The 21,692-nt window shown below is 46.3% G+C and overlaps 1 protein-coding gene across 5 annotated transcripts in view; it reads left to right on the top strand.

The window, feature by feature from the left end:
* Window positions 1-21,692, top strand: part of Tln2 (talin 2) — a 409,739-nt gene that overhangs the window by 345,559 nt on the left and 42,488 nt on the right. For 4 of the 5 annotated variants that reach the window (XM_005075489.4, XM_013117408.3, XM_040739686.1 and 1 more), the window contains 5 exons: window positions 1,289-1,459; window positions 6,833-6,979; window positions 9,494-9,595; window positions 11,953-12,072; window positions 17,815-17,961. In XM_005075489.4, coding sequence (XP_005075546.1) covers window positions 1,289-1,459; window positions 6,833-6,979; window positions 9,494-9,595; window positions 11,953-12,072; window positions 17,815-17,961 — 687 coding nt within the window. The remainder of the gene's footprint in view (window positions 1-1,288; window positions 1,460-6,832; window positions 6,980-9,493; window positions 9,596-11,952; window positions 12,073-17,814; window positions 17,962-21,692) is intronic. The other variant, XM_040739688.1, reaches the window with a different exon arrangement.

Genomic DNA, 21,692 nt, shown 5'->3' with positions numbered 1-21,692 from the left:
TATTAGAGTAGGATAGAATATGAAAATATGATCGTCTAGATGTTAAATAGAAGGGTGTCAATCTTTCACCCTCAGATTTCAAACAAAACAAGCGAACTTCTCAAGTCTGAGTGCAACACAACTAGAATTCAAACTAAAGCATGAGAGGCTGCAGTGAGAAGAGGGGAGGAGCCAGGCTGTGAAGTAAGCCCCGCCCCCACGATCTCCACCCAGCTGCTTGACTTCAGCATACAGCCCACACTTGTGCCTCAGTTTCTCTTCATCTGGATCTGCCTCTTAAAACTGGGGCAAGATTGACGGAGGAATTGGGTGGGAAACATTTAACAAAGGCACAGGGGATGTGCCTGATAAATATTTGTGACATTTGGCTCTGGGGCACCCCAAATGTCCAGCACGTAGACACATAAAATGTATTGCATGTACATTACATGGCCCACTGGAAGGAAGTCTATCCTAGGCAGTGGGTGGCTATCTTTGTTTGTATGCTCAAGACAGGGTTTCACTGTAGATTTTGAGCCTGTCCTGGAACTGCTCTGTAGACCAGTCTGGCCTCCAACTCACAGAGATCCTCCTGCCTCTGCCTCTCGAGTACTGGGATTAAAGACGTGCTCCACCACCACCCATCTCTTAGTCAGTTTTGCTTTTATTCTTTTGGTTATGGAATTTGGTTTGGTTTGGTTTGATTTTAGCATTGGTGATTATACCCAGGACCTCTCACAAATTAGAAAAATAATTTAGCATTGAGCAACATTCCCAGCCCCTTGACAAGCTTTTTTTATTTTCCCAGGTTGAGCCAAACAAAGTAGTTAAACAGTGGTGAAATCATTTTGCTTTTATTCCATTCCCGAGGTTTGGTCCAATGCTTGGTGATGATGCCATTTGGACTGTCTACTGACAAGCCTTGCAGATTCTTTTCATCTCACCCCACCTCACTGCCCTCTCCTTCTCCTGTATCCCTTTGAATCTATTAAGATGTCTTTTATTCTTCACAGTTTTTACCTATAAAACTGACAATTTATAAAATTGGGTATAAGTCTGGTATCTACCTCTAAATTCCAGAATGGGTTTCTTACCGTATATGGAGACGAGATGGAGAATTCCTCGAAGGAAGAAAACCCAAGCAACAGACTGTTAAACATCGGGTATTTTTGAAAGCAACTTGTAGCCAAATATGACCTTTTCTATGAGTCATCTCATCCTTGCTCCAAACCCCTTTCTCACCAAGGGGGCCCATCTAAAAGGAGACCCGAACTTACATGCTACATCTGGGATTTTTCTTTCTTTAAAGGTGACACAGCTAGCAAGCTACTTTGAGCCCTTGATCTTAGCTGCAGTTGGTGTTGCCTCCAAGATGCTGGACCATCAGCAGCAGATGACAGTGCTGGACCAGACTAAGACACTCGCAGAGTCTGCCTTGCAGATGCTGTATGCAGCCAAAGAAGGTGGAGGAAACCCCAAGGTATGCTCCAAGCCATCAGGGCTGGCTTGGGGTTCCAAGTCCCCCTGTGTTGTCCCCTTCCTCAAAAAAAAAAATACATACCTCCAAGTTGATTTTCCAGTCTACAGGAAGAACCCAGTGGCTATCCAAACAGGTATAGTTAAGGTTGTTCACAAGTTCTCGTTCCTTGGTAGTGTATATAGGAAAGCATTCGTGGGGCAGGAGAGTGCGTGGTATGCTCACTGTAGCAATGAAGGTAGTACACTTACGGGTGCCCGATAGCTATTGATGCCTAACTTGCATGATGGAACACTATTTGCTTTCAGTGAAGGTCATTTCTGTTCTTACAGGATGGTGATCTGGTTTTCTTTATTTTTGCAGGGTTGGAGGGCCTCACACATGCTAGGTACCTCCCCAGCCCAAAAGATACTAATTTAATTTAGCAGTGCACCACTTCTGTCAATTTGTGAGCGGGACATTCTTCAGTGAGTTGCTTTGGAGCCAAGCATGGCAGCAGTCTGTCGTGGAAGACTGACCTTGCGCTACATTTTGCTTAGAACTTAAGAATTGGTAACAGGGCCTGAGGAGAGGGCTTAGAAGAGAACTTGCTATTCTTGCAGAGGGCCTGGGTTTCTGTTCCCAGCACCCACATCAGGTGTCTCACAACACCTGTAATTCAGTGCCTTCTTCCAGCCTGCCCCATGCATGGCATGCATGAATATTCTCAGTCACACACATATGCAAATGAACAAGCAGCAACTTAGCAACAGCATGGGCATATACAGAATTACAAAAAGAGTATGTTGCCTTCAGAAAATTGCAAGCAGTCTGATTGATCTAGAATACACAGTTGGACAAGTTAGATCAAGATGTGCTGATATTTCTCATCTTCTTTGCTAAGAAGTGTAACCTTTCTATAAACCATGGGAGCTAGTGGGGGGCATTAAGCAAGGACATGGCACCAACTGTTCGAGTTTCTTTCTGACCCAAAGTAATGTACAGAAGCAAAGAACTTATTTGGCTTACACTGCCAGGTCAGTCCATCGCTGAGGGAGGTCAGAAAGGACTCAAGGTGGGAAGCTGTAAGAAGCAGGAACCATGGAGGAATGCTGTTCACCAGCTCACTTTGTGGACTTGTGCTCAGCTAGCTTCCTTACATACCCAGGACCACCTGCCTAAAGATGGTGCCATCCAAAATGAACTGGATCCTCAGTTAAGAAAATCCCTCACAAACGTACCCTCCTACCAATCTGATGAAGACAGTTCCTCAAATGAGGTTTTTAAATGATTCTAGGCTATGTCAAGTTGACAGCTATTACTAAGACAGCCCCATATTTTATTTTATTACCTCTCTCTCTCTCTCCAGGGAATAGTCCAGGGTTAGCTCAAATGTATAAGCCTTCCTTCTAGGCCTCCTAAGGGCTAAAATAACAGGCTTCACCTGTCACTCCCAAAACAGGCATCAAGTCTGCTCCTTAAACCCTTTTCTAAGAGGCCAAAGCCACATAATTAATCAACTTAGATGTTATTATTTGGGGGAATATTTACTAAGCTTTATCTGCTGTTGGTTTGATATTGTATATCTCGTTTGTAGAAGAAACAAAGTTAAAATGTTGTTAAATAGGCTGGCAGGATGGTTCCACTGGTAAAGGTAATTGCCACCAAGCCTGTTGCTCTGAGTTCAATTCCCAGGACCCACCTGGTTGAAGGAGAAATATAGCTCCTTCAGTTGTTTTTTAACTCCATACATGTGCTGTGGCATGCAGGGTCCCATATGTGCCACACACACACACAATGTAAAATTTTATTTTAAATAAATGCATAATAAGATGCTATTAAATAATCATCAGTAGTTGTGATTTGGTAAAACAAACACTCCAAGATCTGAATCAGACATAAAGGTTTTCAAATCCTAGTGCTGCCTCTTGCTAGCAAGTTCTTCATTTCTTTGTCTACTCTCCTAAGCAGTCAGGTTAATTATAAGTACCTCCTGATGTTGCTATAGAGTCTGAACAAGAGTGATGTTACAAACAAGACTGTGAGATGTAGCTTGGGTAGCAGAGCACTAGCCTAGTATCCACTGAGCCCTGGACTCCATTCCCAGCATAAACGAGGAGTAGTGACATACACCTATAATCCCAGCTCTTGGGAGGAGGAGGCAAGAAGATCAGGAGCCCAAGGTCAGTTGTCTTCAGCTACTCAGGGCGTTTGAGGCCATCCTGGGCTGACACCTCAGGCAGTAATAAAACAAGGTAGCACAAGGCACGTGCACATGGCCCCTCTTCTTCCTTATACCTCCCCACTCTCTCCTGTAGAAATCCCTTCAAGTTTGCGACATGCAGTACCCCAGGCAAGCCTTATCCCCTCTGGAGAGCTCTAATTATCTGTTGTCCTGCCCCACCCCCAAAGTCTGGAGTCCATTCCTGTCCTCCCGTAGTCTTCTCTCACTTTCCACACCGCCCTGGTGTCTTTGCTGGCCAGCCGTCCCGGGCTTTGTATTGGAAGTCCTGTCCAGAAGGAAAAGGCTCCTTGGAAGCCATCCTCAGACACGTGTCCAAGAAAGAACAGATGTGGTTTTTCTCGTGTGTAAGGAGCAGTAATAAGGAATCGCTCCAGACCCTAAAATAATGACTTCATTGTTGGCCTGCTCTCTTCGCTTCCTAGAGGGCTGCTGGTCGTTAATGCATGTTTTCATTGAGATCCTGCTAAGTCTTTGGATGTCTAAAGTTAGTGTGCTCAGCCAGACACAGTGTGTGGACTGGGGCCAGGCTGTTTAAAGAAGATGAAACTTACCCCTGGGCTTTGGAGCAGAAGGCCATGGTGAGGAAGTCAGGCCTAGGGCTGTGACAGAGGTGGCGAACTCTGAGCTGACACTCTAGAAATCTGTAAAACTCAAATATGAAGAGCATGGGCTAAGGAGGTGACTCAGTCAATAAAGTGCTTGTCACTCAAGAAAGAAGACCTTAGTTCAGACCCTCAGCATCTACCTGCAAAACTGGGCAGCACAGTACACACAGGTGATCTCAGCCCTGGAGACCCGAGGCTCACTGACCAGCCAGTCTAGCCAGACAGTGAGCTCCAGGTTTAGTGAGAGACTCTATCTCAAAATAAGGTGGAGAGTGACTGAGGACAGCACCTAAGGTCAGCCTCCGATCTCTACACTCATACGCACCTGCACATGCATTCACACACATGTGAACATGTACACACACACAGGGGGAGGAGAGAGAATATGAAGAATGAAGGAGAGCAAACCTTCTAGAGACTTCATCATCTCACCTCTAGGGCAGATAGTCAGGAAGTCTATTTCTGGGCTACCCAAGAGAAAAAAAATGTGTACTGAAGGGTTCAAAGGTCCTTCTGTGACTCACTGATGCTTTCCCTGAATTACATTCTCATTCCCAGAGTTGCTACGGTCAGACCCTGGCTCTGTTATCTTCCATGGCTTCCTTGATGCCTGCCCCTGAGTTGCTTGGTACCACTTACCCTCAGTGGGCCAATTGAAGAGTCAAGGAGTCAGAGAATATTCACTACAGTCACACTGGGGAGAAGAACAGATATAGGGGCCCAGTAACCCCCAAGTCCCAAGTTTAGGTTTAAATAGAGGGCAAGAAGTATGCACAGCTAAGCAATCCAGGCCATGGTCTGGGCTCCAGTCAAACTGTGAGATCTCTTCCTAGGAGACAGCTTCCCTCTCTGACTGGCACTAGGACTCGGTCTTTTTCTTCTCCAAGCTTGAAATTCCTGGGGAGACCCCAGTTTCTTGGGGAGCATTAAGTCAATAGTGTCAGCCAGAGGGAGGGTCACAGGATCTCTCTTTAGAACAGCTCCACTCTTGCTAAGTTTGCTCTCCTGAGACCCCTGTAGACTGAGGGTGAAATCAAGCCTCTGGCAGTTGTTCACCTCTTTCCTAAAACATGTGTTTGGCTTTGATGTGACCACAAGGACTTGTGTCAATAGTGTTCTCATTTCAGCTAAGACTGGAGGAAAGCACCCCTTCTTGTCTAACCTTGTGTGGTGGGAATCTGTGGTTTTAGAAGCTTCTCTAGAGCTCAGCATAGGAATGTCACCTTAGGACTTGTAGCAGAATAAAGTCAGCTATTTAAGTAAATCACGAGCTTACTCAGTTCCATCCCAAAGGCAGAATTCTGTGTCTTGATAGGTGTCCTGAGGGTAACTGTGAGAACCGTGTGTGACATCTTAGCAGATGCCACATTTGAGGAGCTCTTCTTGTTTCTAGGCAGGGCCCATGGCTCACACTGCCTCTTCATGGACTTCTTTGATTAAAAAACAAATACAAATGAAGGAGTTCCCTCTTCTCTGTCCCACTGGCTTCCCTTCCTTTATATCCACCAAAGTAAATATGCAGTGTCTCAGGCCTTTGGGGAGGCTCACACCCCTGAGTTGGGTCAGGACACCCACAACTGTTGCATGGGCAGATCCAGTACTTGAGGACAGTGCGGTTGTAATGTTTAAGTCACTGGCATTAGGCCACATTGCACAGGGTTAGAGCAGAGTTCCCTGCTAGCCTGCCCTTATTATGCACACGGTGTCTGCACCTCTGTGGCTTACCAGACTTCTAGATCATGGACTGCTTACAGTTCTCCCCATCCCACTGAAAAGGAGGCCAAGCCTTACCATGTAGCTAGTTAGTGGTAGAGCCAGAACTGGAACCTAGGTTTCCAGTACCCATAGCTTAGCTCTTTTATCTTCCTGCCACGTGAGGTGTCTGCTAGGGATCCCTGCACTGGCATTGCTTCATATCCGTTCACTAATTCATTTTAAGTCCCTATTCCCTTGACATTGGCAAGTCTCCAAGATGCTGTTTGAGGAACATGTGGAGGACTTGGAGGCCCTTGGAGGACTTTTCTCATCCAGTCTGTCATTGTTGCCACAATACAACTTATCACATAGTTCTAAAGCCTAGTAGGCTCTCTGCAGATTTATTTCTCATGTATGTACCTGAATTTCTATAATCCAGCTTATTTATAGAGATAGTGTTCTGGGCAATGCTAAAGAGAAGTATGTTTGTTATGAAAACAGTTTTTCTTTGTATTGTGGATTTTTTATTAAATGTGTGAATTTGTGTATTTAGAAACCTGTGGCATTCTCTACCGTTCTGAATATAGCAGCATATAAAGCTAGTCTTGACAGTTGGGTGTTGCATTTTTTTTCTCTTTTTATTGTAAAAACAGATTACTTTTGATTCTGCAAGTAAACATGAAATCAGGGAAAGAAACCATTTCAAATGCATTACCTGGTTGTGTTTCTGGGGTGTGGTTTCTCCTAGGGCCCTGTCTTCTGGCCTTTTAGGGTTATTCTTAGCAGATCAAGTGGGTCTTAAGAATGAGCAACATTTTATGCCATTTAAGACAGTCTTAATTCCCTTCTTAGGCACAGCACACCCACGATGCCATCACAGAGGCTGCACAGCTGATGAAGGAAGCTGTGGATGACATTATGGTGACGCTGAATGAAGCTGCCAGCGAGGTGGGGCTGGTGGGAGGCATGGTGGACGCCATTGCAGAGGCCATGAGCAAGGTAAGGCTTACGCTAGCTCCTAGAACTCCTACAGCCGTATCTTCCTCTCTCTCACAAACCATCCCTACATGCTCTTCTCTGGAGAACTGATTGTCAGTCAAAGCTGAGACCAGCAAGCCGCCTTTTCCCAAAGGTTACTAATGAGCATATGGCCCGTCATATATCCAACATATTATTTTTTCTTCATTATTAAATCATCAGCTTTGTAAGCCGGTGTGCAATTCTCCCAGTTTATATGTGGTAAAATAGACATGGTGAAAGTATCGTTGGTTTCCTTGTTTGTAAAATGGAAATAATTACTTAACACCTTGTGTCCTCATCATAGGCCTGTGATGGGGAACAAAGTCCAAGAGGAGTTAGAAAGTGATTTCTGAGTGCTAACCTTTGGAATGGCTACATCGGAATTGGGTAACTTTCTAGAGTGCAGGATCCTGGGCTCTACCCCTGAATTGCTGTATTCCACCCTCAATTAAGTGGAGCCAGAGAATCTCTAATGGAACTTTCAAATATCTTATGCTTTTAGTATCTACTTAAATGCATAAACCATTAAACAGTATGTATGAAGGGCCTTGGTGAGCTCTCAGAGGTAACAGTCCTAGGGGATAACATGAGTCATTTTCTTACTAAGCAACCCATCAGTTGCCAATCCTTCAGACTGAAAAGGGTTTCAATTCCATGATTTTTACTTTACCTGCAAGGATTCTGACTCTAGTCATGTCCTTTTGAGATTGTTGGGATAAACAATTGTTCATTAACATTTAATTGGCAGCCTGTGATAGCTGACAATAGTGCCTAATGTTGGATTGTGAATATATCAATGTAGTATTTCAAGATAATATATGGTCTTAAATTGCTGATTTAGAGGTTAGCTGCCACTGTCTCCATAAAGGAATGATTCCATGGAATGGTCATTAGAGAAGGTTGAGATGGCTCCTCAACCTTCCGCCATCATCTTCACACTAGTGAAGTAGCAAGCCTAGGTTAGACCATGTCTCCCTTAGAAGACCTGAGACTCTACTTTCTTAAAGTCTCTATTAGTATCCACTGTGTGCTGCTTGTGTTTCAAATAAGGATGGCTTGGCAGATAGCAGTAAATTTCCCATCCTCCTCAAGACTATTGGGTGCGGGGCGGTGGGGGGGCAGGTTGTTGTTTGACTTGCAGAACAGCAGAACACCAGAACTTTGGAAGCAAACCACACGTCCATCAGGGATATTAAATAATGGAGTCCACAGTTTCTTAGCAGTTAAAAGTCAAATGATCCCCTTTTTCTTTTTCTCGGTATTAATGTAAAAATAGGGAAGTTTCCTATAAATCCCCAGAAAGTGCAGATCGGGCCCTGAAGTCTTTCTTTGATAGCCCGTAAGCCTCACTTACTATGATGCCTTACCCTGCAATAGTATCTCTCACACACCTAGTAGCACTGGCCTGGCTGCCCTCTTAAGAAATAAGAATGGTGTTTTCGGATAGGGGCAGGAACCGTTGCCAACAGAGGCCACACACAAAGGGCTTCCTTCTCTTTTCTGTAAAATATAAAGTGGGATTTCATTGCTCTCCACGAAGTCCCACTGTGTTAATTACATCCAATCATTGAAAAATACTTGACAAGAATCAAAAAAGGGGGCAGGTGTGGTGGTGCACACCTTTAATCCCAGCACTTGGGAGGCAGAGGCAAGTGGATCTCTGAGTTTGAGGCCAGCCTGGTCTACAGAGTAAGTTCCAGGAAGGTCAGGGCTAACCCTGTCTCAAAAAAAAAAAAAAAACCAGCAGCAATATAAAAGGAGAAGGGTTTACTTTAGGGGAGACCCAGTCCAGCCTGGTGGGAAAGCAGGCATGTGAGGCAGCTGGTCACACTGCATCTGCAGTCAGGAAAAGGAGTTTGAATGCTGACGCTCAGCTCACTCTCTTTATTTCTTCTAGAATCCAGCCCACAGAATGGCTCACATTCAAGCTGTGTTGTCCCATCTCAGTTAACTCAGTCTAGAAACTCCCACACAGACACTCTGAGGGTCTTTTTCAAGTTGACTATCAATATTAACCATCACATTTACTTATCTTGACCTAACATCCAGGGGACCACACCTCCTCCTCATTCTCCATCTTCTCCACCTGTCACTGGGCCTTCAGGTAAAGTGATGTTTCGGGTCCTTTGGGCCTCAAGCCACACATCAGTGAGCAGCTGGCATCACATACCTGAGCATCACTAATTTGCTTGAAACACTGAAGCAGTGAGGTCATCTAAGTTCATTCTAACTTGGATGCCATTTTTGACACTTAGGTGATTCTGCCATTGAGGTGTCCTCAATTTTGTGTTTAAATACCAAAGATTTCAGAACTGATGGGTCAATATGAAGTCCTGGGCTGTCTGTAGGCAATTCTTACTGGAGAAGTTGAGGTTGAGTTTGGACCACAAAAGCCTCTGAGGGACTCTATATTTCCTAAGTTTCTAATTCTTAGAGGTACAGCCTGCACTTGACCAGGCTTCTTATGACCCTGGGCTCGTCTCTCCTCCACAGCTGGATGAAGGCACACCTCCAGAACCAAAGGGAACATTCGTTGACTACCAGACAACTGTGGTTAAATACTCCAAAGCTATTGCCGTCACGGCTCAGGAAATGGTAAGAAGAAAAGGAGCTGCCCCGCCCACGCCCACTGTGGGTTGTCCTTCTGCCCACGCCATCTGAGTCTTCAAATCTGGGATCTGTGTTGGAGAGAGCGGCCCACCTGTGATGCCAGGTCCTCCTGGACACCAGCTCCTACCTCACTCTCTGGTCCTTCTGCCTGCCTGTGGTCTAGAAGCCCCAGCAAGAAGGAATTAAAGTTGGGCATGAGGACAGGGAACAGAGGCAGGAGAGAACATTCGAGAAGGCAGGAAATTAGAAAGAAAGTGGCATTAAGGAGGAAGGAATCTCTTCATCTCTGGGGTGTTTTAATAGGTTTGAATTCTAGTATAAGAGAAGATAGTTAGGAGTAAAGTAGTAAAAAATGAAGCTGTGAAAAAAAATCAAATCATAACACCTGGGGAAATTAATGTGGTTTATTTTTCCTTAATTCCTGACAACAGAAGCTGTGTCACTTTTGGAAGTAATACTTTCTTTTTCACTGAAACATAATGCAAAAACACTGTCCCTGAGGAATCTTCATAAATGGCACCTGGAAGCAGTGTGTGCTCTCTTGACAAATGAGATCTTCAGAGAGTTAATTCCTAGAAAATGTTCCTCTCCGCTTGGAGTCCCAATCGCTGGAGATTAGAGAGACTTGCCACATAAGCCTGAGCCGGGAACTGAGGTGGCCAAGGCACCTCCCTCACTGGCTCTGTCATGTAATTGTGTGTCCACTAGAGGTTGAGCTTGGATCACGAAGGCCTCCCTGCCTGCTATTCTCATGCATGGAGACTCCGTACCAGGCCTACTGTTTAAATGAATGTGGCCCACGGAAGGAGGGAGAAGTCACAGCCACCTCTGAGTGTCCTGCCAAACTGGAGCTACCCCAGGAACATCCTTTCAGGGGAGGACAGGGGACAAATCAAAGGCTCCTTACTGTCTAGTATGGCAGTGGGAGGAGGCAGTTTTAGGTGGCTTCATAAAGTTTCCAGAGAGAGTGTGGTCAGGCTTTGAGCCAGACTGTCTTATCCCTTGATTCCCAGTAAGTCCAGCCTCCAGTATATGGCTGTCCTGAGGTAGTTAGCCTACACTTCAGGCTGGAGCTATGCACTCTTCACCTGGTAGGTAAAGAATCTTTACGTTCCTGTTGGCAGGACCACAAGCAGTACTGCCCAAGATACAGCTTCATTCTCTTGGGATCCAGGCTGTGTTCTATGGAACCCACTTTTGGATGAGGGCTGTGATATTGTGTCTTATAACATGTCTTAGATAGAATCATTTATCGAGTCTTTTTTTAAGGCCGTTTAAGCTGGGCATGGTGGGCACATGTTCGTAGTTCCAGCCCTCAGTAGGTAGAAGCAGGGGGCTAGGAGTTCAAGGCCATCCTTAGCTACATACTGAGTTCAAGGGCAGCTTGAGCTACACGAGACTTTGTTTCAAAAACAAATAGGATAGCCCTTTAAAATCAAGGTATTAAAGGGCAGAGAGAGTGTCGTCAGCCAGTTGGCTCAGCAGTAACCAAGCCTGATGACCTTTGTTCAGTCTCTGGAACCCACACAGAGGAAAGAACCAATTCCTGTAAGTTGTCCTCTGACCTCCATACATGCATTGTGGTATGTGTACACACATGTACACATGTACACACACACACACACACTCGACTACAAATAAAAATAAATTTGTTTTTAAAGAGTGAGAAGAGAGATAAGGCAGGAGTGAAATCCCTAGAAAAGAGAAAAAAAAAAGGCTTTTAGGTGACTGCAAAAAGCAAAAGCAGAGATGATAACATTAAACTTCAGCATGCTGTTTTGAGGTGCGGGGGAGACTGGGCGTGGGGACCACCATGTTTCTGGCAGCACCTTGTCATGCTTTATACCAATTCGGCCCAAGGCCTGATTCCCTTCATTCCCAGATGCTGGCTTCTCCGCTGAGTGTCATTTGTGAGTTCGTAGCAGCTTATCCTCAGAGTCTCTCTTGCCTAGATCCCCATAGAAGCCTGGATCAGTGTATACCATTCACAAGGCTTATTCCCCAGAGTTCCTTGTGGGAATTCCTCTGGTGACCCCAAAAGGACAAGCTCCCAGAGATTGGCCCCTGAGCACCCCGCTCCACGCTGCACGGCCTGAATGCTGAGCATGTGTCCATCTGGCCTGTGCTGCAAGGTAGTCACAGCTCTGGCCTGTCATGTGCAATGCAGCATGGGCTTTGCTTGAATTGCCCTCCCCAGTATCCAGCCCTCATGCAAGGCCTGGCCTTCACCTTCCCCAGGGGCTAAAAGTGAATGAAACCGTTGGCTTCCTGGAGTATTAACACATGGTTCTGATGCTTCTCTTTGTGTATGTATTTGTGTCTTGCTTGTTTTCTTTTTCCAGATGACTAAGTCGGTTACTAACCCGGAGGAGTTGGGAGGCCTGGCTTCACAAATGACCAGTGACTATGGGCACCTAGCTCTCCAGGGCCAGATGGCAGCAGCCACCGCCGAACCAGAGGAGGTCTGCCACCTTAAGGCCCCTATCTTAAGAAGCAAACGCATGGTGTCCGTTCCTGGGCATGGGAGCGGGGAGGACCCTGTAGCATAGTTCTATAAGACCCAGTCACAGTCAGGAGCAGGTTTTACTCCCACTGCTGTACAACTGATGCCCCAGACTCATTCAAAGAGCCCCTAATTATGCCCAAAACTTGGGCTCTTGCTGAGGACAGCTGGCCAAGAGCTAGGGCACCCTGGAGAGTGGGCTCTGCTTACAGTGTGCTGCCAGGCTCCCTGCAGCTGCCCACCACCCCACCAAAAGCTGAGGCTGCCCTTCTTGCTCCCTGCCCTCCTGTCCTCAGCACAAGCCACCAGTCATGCTCATGTTTCCAGAGTTTCCCCAAAATATTAGATCCACTTGTGGGGTTTCATATCCCTTCTCTTGAGAAAAACCTGCTTGCATGATATAAAGCCCAGCCTATAGGCTCCTGTCTTTCTGGAAACTGGTCTAGACCCACCCATCATGACACCTCTGTTGTGCTCTTCAAGACCCACCCACTTTCCTTATCCCTTCTCAGAGAGTAGGTATGACCTCCCCACATCTGTACTCGCAAGGGTCTTTGAACAGCAAGTTTGTCCGCTGTCAGAGAGCAATCATCCCTGGAAGCTATGAGAAATGCAGTGGTACCCTGGGATGATGCAGCACAGCTGGGGACCCAGAGGGCCTGGTGGCAGCTGTGTTAGTGAGCACCTAGAAGGGTATCTAGGGCCCAAGAATCCATGTGGCTCCTTTTAGAACGTTCATTCTAAACAGAATGATGGAGGGACTACGGGAACGCGGGAAGATACAGGTAACACGTTCTATAAAAAGCAAGCCATTTACTGAGTGTAAATCCTGTTCAGTATTTTCCTGAATGCTTGGGGCTCTGGAAACCACAGGTTTGTAACTGGTCTGCTCATTCCCTGAAATGGCAGACAATGCCCTCACCTACCCAGTGCTGCTGATTCTGCTGGGAGTAGTCAGGACCAAGTGTGTCTAACAGAGGCTTTTAGAAACGATAGTAGCAACACAGACCCAAAACACATCACTTTCTAACATGTGTCATAACAATGCATGTGAGCAGGCATATCATATATATGTATTAAGGTACATATATATCTAGCATGGAGTTCCTTCGGTTTCTAACCATGCCCCTGTCTTCAGATTGCGGAGCAAAATCAGTTAAGCCTCTGCATGAATAATTGCATTTGTAATAATTATGTTAAGTCATCAACAAAAATACCCAATCTTGATTCCTTTTACACATCTCCCCTTCCTCTTCTTCCTCCACACCCTCATCTTCCTCCTCCTCCCTATCCTCCTCCTTCTCTTTCTTTTTGAATAGTCTCCCTGTTTTAGTAAGACTAGACTATAATTCTAGTCTGTAATTTATCTAGACATATAATTCGTTTGATCAACATGTAATTTTGAATTTCATAAACAAGTAGAAGAGAACTTGTGTTGCAGTCAGGAAACGTTAGTACAAAGGAAAGAAGTGTTTGGCTTTGAGAGGGGATTAAAAACAGAAACCACGATTGCCAGGGAGGTTTGGCCCCCTTGCCATGGAATGCTTTGCACATGGGATTCACCCACATCTGTCTGGATTTGGAACACTGGCCCGCCCTTTCCATAACAGAGCTCTCATGAGCTGTCCACCCCAGCGCAGTGTGGAGCCTTGCTGCAACACAGAATCGACAGTAGCACCTAAGCAGCAAGGAAAAGAATGTACCACTAACCATGCAACATCACCTTGCTGGGAGCTGGGCATTAACCTCTGACGTTGTCAGTAAGGTTTGCTGCTTTCAATGGGGCATCTTGAGATGTATTTTACAGTCTAGGCCTAAGAGCAATATGACCCACAGCCAAAAAATGGCAGCGAGAATATAAGATTACCAGTGGCTTGTGCAGAAAAGTTTTCTGGTATGCATTTGCCTGACAGATGCTTGGGGGAAAACTGAGAAGGTTAGGAGGTCTCTGAAGCAATGTAGGTTTTTTGGTTTGCTTTCTTTTTCTTTCTAAAGCACACCAAAACTGTGGAAGTTATTTGTATGCCCAAGAGGGCCCCATATCCCAGCATGTGAAAATATTTACATCTAGGACAAGCGGGAAGCCCTTCCTGGAGAGTCTGCGGTGTGCCCTGCCGAGTCCAAATTCTGGTCTTTTCCACAATGTGACAATTACAGGAAAAGCAGAACCTCTGTCCTCGAACATCAAACAGGATCTTTCTCTGTTTATTTTTCCATGGAAAACGCAAGGCTTTGTTAATAGCACTATGGAAAGTCTTCAGAAAAGTGAAAACCCCTCTGGCAGCTTTGCAGTTTAAGATGTAGTTATTTTCTGAATACAGAGAACAGAGAGGGCAGGGAGATGGCACAGTCATCTACAAACATGAGGGCCTGAGTTCAGATCCTCAGTAAAAAGCTATATATGCTTATAATCTTAGTGCTGGGGAGGCAGAGACATAGGCTGGAGCTCACTGGTCAGCAAGTCATTGAGTCCCCAGTGCAAAGAGTAAGGTGTAGAGAATTGAGGGAGATACCTGACAGTGACCTATGGCCTCTACATATGCACACATGGAGGAATGTACCAGCATATACACATACAGAGAGGAGGGGGGGGGAGGGACTGAAAATGGGGAGAAGAGAAGGAAGGACAGAGAGAGGGAGGGAGGGATTGAGATCCTAGGAGCTACAGCTCCCAAATGTTAAGCCCTGGGGAAAAGATTTAGTGACTGTAACTCTTTCCCTGGGGAAAATCACGTCACCACTTTGTAAGCCAGGGAAAGGATTTGTAAAGTGACTGGCCAGGAAGCATAGCCTGCACCCCAGGTGGAGTGAATGTGCACTCTAGAATTAAAAAAAAAGAAATCCACCCAAACTCTATCTGGTGGAGACAAAGTGATGCCTGGTTCTGTTGTTCACACTATTTTTTCCTGTTGTGTTTTCTAAGTTGAGCCGACAAGTTCCAATACCACCCTTGTCTAACTCTCATAAGGTTCCCCAGGCAAGCAATTCTGGACCCAGTTGCTTTTAAAGTGTGGGAAAAGTCATCTCCTTTTTGTTCTGTCTTGAGCAGTAAAGGGAAAATGATCCGTTTTTCTTAGACAGCTCTCCCCATCCCCATTGTAATCGGATCTAAAACTACCAAGGCCAGGACTTTTTTTTTTAAATTTCCTTTAAGGCACAAAAGCAGATGGTTTTCTCCACAGTATTTTTCTTTGAGCAAGAAGGGATCTGAGGCTTTTTCCTGAGGTTCAAGCAATGCTTTCCTAAAGTTGCCCGTTTAAAACCCCAAGTTGTGTGTCATTGAGCAGCATTGCTTTACAATAAACATGGGTCGGACATTCAATCCACCCTGTGGGTCTTACAAAGTTGGGCCAGACTTGCTGAGAAATTTAATGTTGTTTTGGGAACTGGGCAATTCTTGGTGCTTATCAGTTGAAACACAATCTTGAAAGTGTGTTCCCTTTCTAGGAAGCTCCCCCAGCCATAAAAATTTCCAGTGACATTGCCAGCAGACTGTGTTGAGTCTGTGGTCTTCTTGTATTTAAGTATTCCACCATCTCACAGTAACCTGGAGAGCAGTGAGAGGGATGAGTGCCAAGCCCAGGTGCTGTGGCCGGTACTGTCCATTTATCTTCAACAAAGTATACAAGACAAGGATCATTTATCCTCCATTTCACAGATAATCAAACTGAAGCCCAGAGAGTTTAACAAAATTCCATTATGGAAACCACTCTTAAAAACTTAAATTTTAGAGGGTTTTTTAAAATTCTCTGGGTGCTGCTTCCCTGGTGTCACCAGCAGTCCTCTGTCATTTGGGGATCTGTGATCACCCTTCATCTAAGAGCCCCCACCTTTAGGTTACTGCTGACCCGTGGATACATGGCATTAAACTCTGAGGAAGCTTATAAGAACCAAGTTGAGTCTGAAACTAACATCACATCTCCTGCTTCACCTTGATGTTATGTGTAAGTCACCAGTGTATCGGCCTGATTATCTCAGCATTTGGACAGCTGAAGCAAGGGGATCCAGAGTTCCTGGACAGCCTGGGCCACATGGCATGACTGTCTCAAATAATGACTGTTAGAATGGCATCCCTGTTGTAAGCCAGCATCTTTCCCCTCTCAGTGGTATGTCCTTGCTGCATCAGTGCAGACATGTACAGAGCATGCTGCAGGCTCCTAGGCTTCCTCTCCTATTGTGCATCACACAGAGAGGGTCATCAGCACAGCCTGGACTGTGGAGAGCCTCTGCAGGGCCTGGTGCACACTAAGAAGACACCTGGAAAGCAGATGCTCACTCTTCTGCATCTAGCAAACTTTCTGCTAAGTGGCTTTCAAAATCCCATGACCCTTTCCCTCCCAGAAGCAGTCAGTATATCTATAGTAGGAAAACAAACATTTACAGTCTTCCCACTCTCCAGAGTCACTCTTCCCTAATCTTTGACTAATAATGAGATAAAAGCAGGCGATAGCGTCCCCTGGGCCAGAATCTCCCCAGAATTTCTTACAGTATCTGAGACCTTTTGGTAAACATTCTTGACAGATGCTAGAAGAGGAAGCCCTGGCTTGTGGCTATTGTCCATTCTTGACAGTAACACTGACTCATGCCTCAGGGTTTTGCTCTTCTTTTTAGTTGCTTCTCTGGCCTGGAAAGTAGTTTGCTTGTGACTGTTTACTGGAAAGCTGACACAGAACATTACTAGAGGGACGCATGCTTTGGACAGATGGAAGGAGAGTTTGGGACAGCTTAAAGAAGACAGCTGGCAGCCCAGCTACAGTGAAGTTTATTTGGCTTCTCCTAGGCAGACTACCCCTTCTAATCGCTTAGTCCAGCATCCTTAATAAAATGCATGCCCATGCAGCTGTAGCTCTGTTGGTAGAGTGCTAGTCTAACATATATGAGGCCTTGGGTTCCACCCCCAGCCTCACAAAGACTGGACTTGGTGTAGCACGTGCCTATAGTCCCAGCACTTGAGAGGGGGAGGCAGGAGGATCAGAAGTTCAAACTCATCCTCAGTTACAGTCAGTTCAAGGCCAACCTGGACTCTGTGAGATCCTGTCTTAAATTTTTAAAATTAAGTACATAAATGAAATAGGAATGCGTGCCTGCTGAGCCTTTAGAGCTGAAAAGGGAAAGTCAAACCCGGATCAGGAGACAGGAAGTCTGAGCTCCATGTGATTGTCCTCACCATGAATACAGCCCAGGAGGGGGTGTTCTGTTTGGTAAATATACCAGTTTTATGAAAATCTGACCACTTTAAATTATGCTTAATGCTAAAGGTCTACTTTGAACTCCTGAAATGTATAGAAGAGGCCTTGGTGCACTGTGGGAACTCAGTAAATGCTTATTGAATGAATAATAATGACAGCAACTATCCCACAGAGCTCTGAGAAACATCTATTCCTCTGGCTTATTCTCTTGGATAGCTTGGGATCCAGATGAGCTAGACCCACAGAAAAAGATAAACAAACAGCAGGAAGGCGTTATGCTGTCCCAATGAGCTACAGTCTTGCTTAATGGAGGCTGTGGGCATTTTTATTTACAGTCATTTTACAAGAAGGTAAATCAACTAAATTCCGTACTTCACCAGACAGGGGTTCCAAATAGAATGGAATTTTCCTAGCCTGGCTCCCGGAGGGCACAAGAGAAATTTTCCACCTAGGGCAGGCCTGGATGGCAGGGTCCCTCACACTCCTTCCCCTTTCTGCCTTTGCCTCTGTAGATCGGATTCCAGATTCGCACACGTGTGCAGGACCTGGGCCACGGCTGCATCTTCCTGGTACAGAAGGCGGGGGCCCTCCAGGTGTGCCCCACAGACAGCTACACCAAGAGAGAGCTGATCGAGTGTGCCCGTTCTGTCACTGAGAAGGTAAGGGGTCCCCTCTAGGTAAGATGGATATAGCCATTGTAACAAGTATTGGCATTTAATGTTCTGGTGGGGATGAAACCAAAATTAATCCAGCTAAGGCGCTGTCTCCCTCACTACCCATATCCTCCCTAGTAAGGCTGCTGTCACAGGATCCACAGGACCTGAGAAATTCAGAGCAAAGCAGAGGCAGCCCTGAGAAAATCAGTGACCCACTATAGGTGGCCCCATCAAAATCAGCATCCGGAGTCAGCCAGGGGAAGGCTGCTACCACAGCCCACCCTGTAACAGTTGGTCTCCCTTCTCAGAGAGTTTCCAAGTGCTAGAGCTGGAACAGAAAAACCGAAAGATCTGGTAGAATGCTGTGGCTGAAATCCCAGCATAGGGGAGGCTGAGGCCGGAGAGCCAGCCTGGGCTATATAGTGAGACCCTGTCTCCAAAGGCAAAAACAAACAAAAAAGACTGAAATCTGCTTGGTATATAGCCTTTTCATTTACACACCAAGAAGCAGAGTGGCCCCAGTGACTTTAGACAGTCACCTGATATACTGATGTACTGTGGAGGAAAAACCTGCCCTGGGCTTCTGAGCCTCAGGGCTCCTGCTCAGGTAGACCATCAGGGGTGCAGCCAGCAAAGCTTGAAGAGTATATCAGTTACATCACCTTTCCAGGCTTCAATTTCCTCATCCATAAAATGAGCACACAATTGTGTAATCTCTGACTCACAGACTCAAGATGGGTAAGTGTCTGGTACTAGGCCAGGTGTGTAGTTAAACATTTACCCAAATAGTCCCATCCTCTGTATGGTTTCCTCAAAAATTCTTTTCTCCCATGATGTTTCCCTAGCTAACAGGCCCCCATTAGACCCTGCCCAGTAGCTCTTTTATCCTCCCCTGATGTGCAAGCCCCTGGCTTTGTTTCTGGGTCAGTGTCCTCCTGTGGCAGCTGTTGCAGCTGTGACTAGCGCTGGCTGGAGCACCCATGCTCTGCGGTTCCTCTTCTGTGTGCATAGAGCTCCGTATTATTCACAAACTTGGCGACAAGGCCGGAGGGCCGGGCAGAGGAAGTACTCAATGAGAAACTCCTTACAGAGGCTGCTCTGTCACCCAGTCCTGGACCAGGCTGAGGCTCCATCTGACATCCTCCCCCAGCCCACAGGACAGGACAGCCTCTGGGCTCCACAGTAAGAATTAAATCTCTCAGCTGGAGGAAGGCACCTTCCCTCCCTTCAAAGACCTTGCCCAGTTCCCCAGGCACCCAAGCTGCATACACAATCATCCTGAGCTGGCTTTGGCCTTTCTGCTTCTCACAGCAGAGTGCCTGACTTGGGGCACAGAGAGAGGGAGAGAGGTGGGGAGGTGGCCAGTTCCCAGTAACTGGTCTTTTGGCCACTCTGCCTGTGTGTCTTGTTGCTCCAACATATCTTGGAGAGTAAGTAGTGTGTCTCCCATCCATGAGCCCATTGTCTACCTCTGTGTCAGACCCAGTGGCTAGTAGATGCTCAGTAAATACCTATTGTTTAGTTTGTACAGCTTCCACAGTGGGTGGAGCTGTTTCTGGGCTCTTCTTTCATCCTGCCTGAGAATCTCTTTCTCTCTCTCTCTCTCTCTCTCTCTCTCTCTCTCTCTCTCTCTCTCTCTCTCTCTCTCTGTCTCTCTCTCTGTCTGTCTGTCTGTCTGTCTGTCTCTCTCTCTCTCTCTCTCTCTCTCTCTCTCTCTCTCTCTCTCTCTCTCTCTCTCTCTCTCTCTCTCCATCTCAGGCCTTTGTCACCCATCCTAAGAGTTCTTTCCAGACCAGCCCTGTGTCAATCTGACTCATCTTTTCCTGGTGAGACCTAGTGATACTTAAGGAAGGGTCAGACAAATGAGGAGATGTCCTAGTTTCATTTGTTGCTGTGGCAAAAAAAAGCAACTTAGGGGAAAAGGGGGTTTATTTTAGCTCGTAGGTTATAACCTATTTGTGGGGGAATCACAGCAACAAGCACTTCGGACAGTTAGTCACCTCGCAGCCACAGTCAGGAGCAGAGAAATGAATGCCTGTATACTTTGTGCTCAGCTAGCTTCCTCTACTCTTACACAGTCCAGGGCCCAAAACCAGGGGATGGTACCACCCACAGTGAGCTCACCTTAATTACCCAGTTCAGGAAAAATCCACTGCTGCAGAGTCAAGAGCACCAGTTACTCCGCCAGAGGACCTGGGTTTGATTCCCAGCTCCCACATATGGCTCACAACTCTCTGTAACTCCAGTCCCAGGGGTTACAACATCCTCTTCTGACCTCTTTGGGGACAAAATTAAATTAAAAAGGAAGAACTCCTTCACAATAGGCCCACTAGCCAAGCTGACCTTAAAACAGTCCCACGTTGAGATTCTCTTCCCAGGTGAGTCTAGTTTGTGGCAAGTTGACAATTAAAGCCAACCATCCCAGGAGAAGAGACAGTTCTTTGTTGGCTTCTCTTGGAGAAAATGGTCCCTGTGTCCATCCCACCAAATTATACCCACAAATCTCCTGAGACCTAAGGGGTACAAGAAAGAACATCCCAAATTCCACGCCTCTTATTCACACCTTGACTCCCCTGTTTCTTCGTCATGCTTCAGAAAGTATAGTCACCTTATAACCCCAGCACAACTGAGGCAGGACAAGTAGAGCCCTGTGACTCACTAGGCAACTACTCTAGTAGAATCTGTCAGCTTTCAGTGAGCGATGCTGCCCCGCCCTGTCCATCCCACTCTACCACCACCACCTGGGGTAGAAAAAAAGCAATTTGGGCTGGAGAGATGGCTCAGAGGTTAAGAGCACTGACTGCTCTTCCAGGGGTCCTGAGTTCAATTCCCAGCAACCACATGGCGGCTCACAGCCATCTACAATTCAATCTGGTGTCCTCTTCTGGCATGTAGGCAGAACACTGTATAAATGTAATAAATAAATAAATCTTTAAAAGAAAAAAAGCAATTTGACAAGCAACTGAAGAAGACACCCCAAGTTTGACCTCTGCTCCCACCCCCACCCCTCCTCACACACACATGGTGTATACATAAATGCATTTACAAAGCATTTATGTGGGTCAGCCTCCGTCAGGAATAGCAAGTGTGTACCGCCAGAGAGTAAACAGTCTTCAGCTGCCATGCGACAAACTGTTTCTAATCCACAAGACAACAAGCTGTCCTGAAGACAGGAATAGTATACTTGGAATCCTTGGGCAGTCCTGCCTCTCTGCAAAGAGAACAGAGAGACATCCTGGAGCTGTGTCTCACAGGATGAGCACATCAGCACTGAGGGAAGAGGGCAGGGCAAAGCATTCACCCTGAGCAGGAGGGCAGATATGTGGGGACCGTAGTAGCTGGCAGACTTGACAAATGGTGGGCAGGTGGACACGTGGCTTGATTGTGAATGTGCGTGGCAGTCAGGCTGTGGTTGTAGAAAATGTCTCTGGGAACCGGAAGGGAAGAGGGTAGAAGCTGGCACCCGGGATTTCTGGAATGGAGTGTGCTAGGGTGAAGCCCTTAACCAACTTGATGGAGCCTCGGGTCACTGCAGTGCTAAGCAGTGCACGGTGACAGCAGCAGGGGCCCCACTGGGATCTACTCTGGAAAGTGGCTTGTCCTGCATGGCCAGATGAACGATGAGTATTAATAGTAGCTGTTCCTTCTAGAACTAACTGAAAGGTAGAAACTGGCACCCACGTCTCAGGAGCCTAACCCTGGTCCCTCAGTGTGGTGTCAGAAGCATCACAGTA

This window comes from Mesocricetus auratus, unplaced genomic scaffold (genome assembly GCF_017639785.1).
Source record: "Mesocricetus auratus isolate SY011 unplaced genomic scaffold, BCM_Maur_2.0 Super-Scaffold_100691, whole genome shotgun sequence".
In the NCBI taxonomy this organism is placed as follows: domain Eukaryota; kingdom Metazoa; phylum Chordata; class Mammalia; order Rodentia; family Cricetidae; genus Mesocricetus; species Mesocricetus auratus.
Note: the sequence above shows the minus strand (reverse complement) of the source record. Positions and strands in the feature narration are given on the sequence as shown.